The 5,470-nt window shown below is 45.9% G+C and overlaps 1 protein-coding gene across 1 annotated transcript; it reads right to left on the reverse strand.

The window, feature by feature from the left end:
- Positions 1 to 241: 241 nt before the first annotated feature.
- Positions 242 to 1,165, reverse strand: LOC136996491 (olfactory receptor 12D1-like; the record flags this gene model as incomplete). Its single annotated transcript, XM_067317413.1, has 1 exon — positions 242 to 1,165. A coding segment is annotated over exon 1 (924 nt), but the record flags the coding sequence as incomplete, so codon positions are not given.
- Between the last annotated feature and the right edge of the window lie 4,305 nt (positions 1,166 to 5,470).

Below are 5,470 nucleotides of genomic sequence, written 5' to 3' on the forward strand. Positions count from 1 at the left end.
AGATGAATGGGAGTGGCTGTTCCACCGATATGTGTTCCTCTTTTAGCACTGCTAATGCCCAAGATAGGAGAGATGAGACCATATCCAGTATGTAGGGTAGTTCTGAAGGGATCCAGCCCGTTGGCAGTGAAAAGCAGATTTCTGCACAACACATTCTTGAGCCAAAAGCTCCTCTCATTGCATTGTCCATTGCCTACTACCCCACACAAGCTGCAAGGCAGAACATTTTCTGTGCTAGTAACTCTCTGGAGAAAAGTCTTCTCTTTAGGGCACGCTTCACCTCCACATTCCTCAGGGTGTAGATCAAAGGATTGAGGACTGGTGTGACAACATTATACATAAGCGTGGCTATCATTGTCCAGCTGGCTGAACTCCCTGAGGAAGGTGGCACATAGTTAAAAATAACAGGGACATAGAATAAGGCCACTACTGTGAGATGGGAGATGCAAGTGGAGAAGGCTTTCCTCCTTCCTTCCTTGGACTGGACTTTCAGTCGGAGGAAGGAAAAAATGTACAGGTAAGAAAAGAGTATGAAGACAAAGGGGGCTATCGCAAGACTTCCTGTGATGATGTTGAGAAGGCTCACGTTGAGCTGGCTGCTATTGCAGGCCAGTTTCACCACAGGCTTGATGTCGCAGGAGTAGTGTTGGATGTGGTTGGGGCCACAGAAATGGAGCCGGGAGGTCATGACTGTGTGCATCAGAGCATGAAGGAAGCCAGTAGTCCAAGTGCCTACAGCCAGCTGCAGGCAGGCCCATGGGCTCATGATCAGGGTGTAGCGCAGGGGGTTGCAGATGGCCACAAAGCGGTCATAGGCCATGACAGCCAGGAGGAAAGCTTCGCTGCTACCCAGGAAGTAGAAGAAGTGGAGCTGGCTTAGGCAGCCAGTGTAAGAAATGCCCTGGTGCCCCAAGAGGAACCCAGCCAGCATCTTGGGCACGGTAACTGTGGAGAAGAAAATATCTAGGCAGGAGAGGTTGCAGAGGAAAAAGTACATGGGGGTGTGTAGCCGGGGTTCACATACCACCACAATCATGATTGCCATATTCCCCAGCAGGCTAAACAGGTAGAGCAGTAAGAACAGCATGAACAGGAATTTCTGTAGCCCTTGAAGGCTGGTCAGGCCAAGGAGGATGAACTTCCTCACCTCTGTCTGGTTATCCATCCCTGCAGGGAAAGAGAGAATAACTTAGCAGTAACTTCCTATCTTTCTGTCCTGAGCTGCTATATCCATTTCCCAGAATCCTCTTCCGCAAGATGCATCATCAGCTGATGCTGCCTCATAAATGGAAGAGATCAGATACTGAGTCTGGAAAGGGACATGAAAGAATTCCTTGATTTAGCACCCCAGCTGTTTCAACAAATACTGGAACTGTTGTAACCTATGTGGTCAATACTGATGCTGGAACTGCCACCTGTGTACCAGCTCACTGAGAGGAATGGCATGTTTGAGAATTGCAAGCAAAGAAAATAATGAGGAAGAAAGACAGGCAGGCAGGCAGGAAGGGAGGAAGGGAGGAAGGGAGGAGTGAAGGTTGGTTACCTAATGTTTACATGAAGACTGCTCTGAAATCCTGCAGGTTTTCCTTTTCTATATCAAAGAAGGGTCCTCTAATATGGTTTCTTCATTCCAATTCCTAGCTGAATAAACTGTATCTCTCCCAAAGTTGAAAGAACTATAGTAGTATAGTGGCTCACATATAATACACTGCTTTCAAAGAGGATGAGTTCTGAAGAGCTGTTCAGTGGACTCAGAAAACCTTTATACAGTACTCTCTGCCACTGAAACAATCACATTTATTTCCAGCAAAGGAAAATTTCTGTCTCTCTGATAACTCCTCTTGGGATCAAGCCTCTGAATCTTATGGGACTTCAGTTCTGAAAACATCAAGGCATAGCGTCTCAGGGACACAGAAATCTAATGATGCTGTGGGGAGTTGAACTGATCACTGATAAAATAACAGTCAGTTTTCCTCTTCTTCTAGCCACATCCTGTTAATATTGGTAATGATTATCTGTACAGCAAGCTCTCATAAGCATGAGGAAGGTGTAGAATCAAAAAAAAAAAAAAAAGAAATATGCAAGTTTACAACACCTACTTCTCAGAAAGACTAGCAGTTTTAAAGGAAAATTTCCAACAAGTTTGTTACATCTTTTTGAAATTCCCAAGTATAATAGGTTGAGTAGGTATCATGGCTTCATTGGACCTGATACAACTACACAGTTGACTTCTGTCTCTGACTTAACATCTTTTGCCCCCTTTATAGTCCTTATTTTATTTATTTATTTATGTATTTTTAACTTCTAAAGATGGAGATAACAAACTGTGATGACTTTTTTTAAGACCTGAAATACCTAAAATAGCACCCGATAATGCAATAGTAGACACACGCATTCAGGGAACTTTTTCAGAATATGTATGCTTCAGAGATGAAGCTGATATAAGATCTCATACTCATGACTCAGTCCATTACCTGAACACTTGTACTGGAACCATTGTTCTCAGTGCTGTTCTGTGCACAGGATAGCTAAGATGATTAAGGCTACGAAAAGGTTTTAGGATTACTCTGGTGATATCTAAGCATTTCCTGTAGTTTCTCATTCAAAACTTTAGCGTACAACCTCTGATAACATACATGAGACTATTTATGTGTGAATATTTTAGTTATATACAGGTGCTTGTTGCTAGTCTGTGGTACGAATGGATATGATACGCATGAAGGCAAACAGGAACATTTTTAGAATCATTCAGAAACTCAAATCAGCTCTAGAAGTAGGAATGCAGTGTTGCTTCAGATGTCCTAGCACCTGAGTGTAATTCAGCTTGACAACCATCAATGCCCTCAGGATGCCAAAGGTGTTTACAGCCCCTGACTCCTGCTGCACATAAGTGCCTGTAAGCGAGCATCTTCACGTGGTGAAGTTTTTCCATTCTCACAATGGCACAGTGCAACAAGACCTCAGTGCCTGGAATACCATCCTGCCAGCCACCTGTGAATGCTCCAATGGACATCTTGATTTTCTGAGTCATCTGTGCTGTTACATTAATATGGGCATCCATATCCCCTGAGATTGCATTAAGGCTTCCTGGATATCACAATGTGACCGCAAGGCAGGCAAGAGAGGGTCGGATACTGGTGGAAAGAGACACTCAAGGTTCATAAGGGGCTAAACAGGATAGGTTTAATAAAGGCCTTACTTACCCTACAAGCTGCATGGGGAGCCCTGGGAACCATGAGGAGGGGTCACTAATGGGAGGCTGTTGGAGGCATGGGTCGGACGCAGGAGTCAGACATCCAGGCAGAACTCAACTCGACGTTCCTAAGCTGGACAGAGAGGAACCTCATGAAGTTCAACAAAGGCAAGTGCAGAGTCTTGCACTGAGGGAGGAATAACCCCATGCACCAGTTCAGGTTGGGAGTTGACCTGCTGGAAAGCAGCTCTGCCGAGAAGGACCTGGGAGTGCTGGTGGACACCAGGTTAAGCATGAGCCAGAAATGTGCCCTTGTGGCCAAGAAGGCCAATGGTATCCTGGGGTGCATCAGGAAGAGTGTTGCCAGCAGGTCGAGGGAGGTGATCCTCCCCCTCTCCTCAGCCCTGCTGAGGCCACACCTGCAGTACTGTCTCCAGTTCTGGGCTCCCCAGTGCAGGAGGGATGTGGCACTACTGGAGCAAGTCCAGTGAAGGGCTACGAAGATGCTTAGGGGACTGGAGCATCTCTCTTATGAGGAAAGACTGAGAGAGCTGGGCCTGTTTAGCCTGGAGAAGAGAAGGCTGAGAGGAGATCTTATTAATGTGTACAAATATCTTAAGAAGGGTGTCAAGAGGATGGGCCTGGACTATTTTCAGTGGTGCCCAGTGAGAGGATGTGAGGCAACAGGCACAAACTGAAACACAGACAGTTCCATCTGAACATGAGGAAAAACTTCTTGACCGTGAGGGTGACAGAGCACTGGAACAGGTTGCCCAGAGAGGCTGTGGAGTCTTCTTCTCTGGAGATATTCAAAAGCCACCTGGACGCGATCCTGTGCAACGTGCTGTATGGTGACCCTGCTTGAGCAGAGGGATTGGACTAGACGATCTCCAGAGGTCCCTTCCAGCCTCAACCATTCTGTGATTCTGTGAAATGAATAAGAGCTCTGCACCTGTATTGGACTGCCTAAGTCTGAGGGATCTCATCAGAGAAGACTCACAAGGCATCAGGCTGGCAGAAAACTATAATCTTTGGCTGGTGTCCAGCAAGATCCCAGAGGGGGTCAAGGAATGCAGAACTATGTTAATGCCAAAATCTGCTGACCCAGTAGAACAACTAGATATTAAGAACTGATGACCCATTACCATCAGGTTGATTAATGTGAGGCTATTTTAAGAATCTTAACAGCAGGGCTGACAAAGGCATCTCTGATTAACAGCTGTCAAAGGGGCTTTATGTCAGCCCCCAGGTGTTTGAACATTTCAAGGTGCTTCAGATACTGATTAAAAATGCCAAAAGGGAACACAAGCCTCTGAGAGTTGTCTTCATGGATCTAGTGAAAGCTCTTGACTTGGTGAGTCATCAGCATATTCCTCAGGCCCTGAAACAGAAAGGTGTTGATGAACATGGAATAGGCATCATCACCAATATGTGCAGTAACACCACAACTCAGCTGGAGGTGAAGGAAAGTCAGTCAGATGGTATTAAGATCCTCACCAGAGTAAAACAGAGATGCCATTGCCTCAGTGCTGTTCAATCTGTTAATAGACCCATTGTCATGCTGATTAGAAGAGCTGGGAAGAGGGTTTTGGCACAATAGCAACAAGGTTCCAACTCTGGCCTTCACAGATGATCCAGCTTTATTAAGTGACTCCTGGGATGGGATGCAAGGAAACATCACAGTGGTAGAGGAATTCTGTAAACTAACAGGGCTGAGGATGCAAGGTGAAAAGTTCCATGGGTTTTACACTAGGACCACAAAAGACTCGCCTGCTATCAGTGATGGTGACCCATGGGTAGTGAGCAGTTTGAAGCTGAACATGATAGAACTGGGCAACTCCGAGAAGCATTTGGGCCTCTGGGTGAACCCTTGGGTTGACCTATCTAAATTGGAGTTACAAGAGAAACTTCACTCCTGGCTGGTAAATATGAAGGGGTGGAGGGGGCATGGAAACCACCACAGAAGGTGGAGATTTTAAATACATGATCCCTCAACTGGTGTCTTCAGTGGATCACTCTGATAAAAAGGCCATATAGTTCCTTTCCCTTGACTTGGCCATAAGAACAGCAGTGAAGAACTGGTTTCACTTACCTTCCAGCACTTGTGGCTCCTTTTATGCCAGTGCTAGGGATGGCGCCTTGGGGGCTGCGTGACTGGCAAGTCCAATCCCAAATATACAGGCCTTTGAGTAATGTCTGCCTGCAGGGAAGTGAAAGGATTCCCATTTCCTGTAAAGTCTAGGGTTGTGCTTCTGTAACCAGGGCAAGTTGAAGATG

Source organism: Apteryx mantelli, unplaced genomic scaffold, assembly GCF_036417845.1.
Source record: "Apteryx mantelli isolate bAptMan1 unplaced genomic scaffold, bAptMan1.hap1 HAP1_SCAFFOLD_40, whole genome shotgun sequence".
Classification (NCBI taxonomy): Eukaryota; Metazoa; Chordata; class Aves; order Apterygiformes; family Apterygidae; genus Apteryx; species Apteryx mantelli.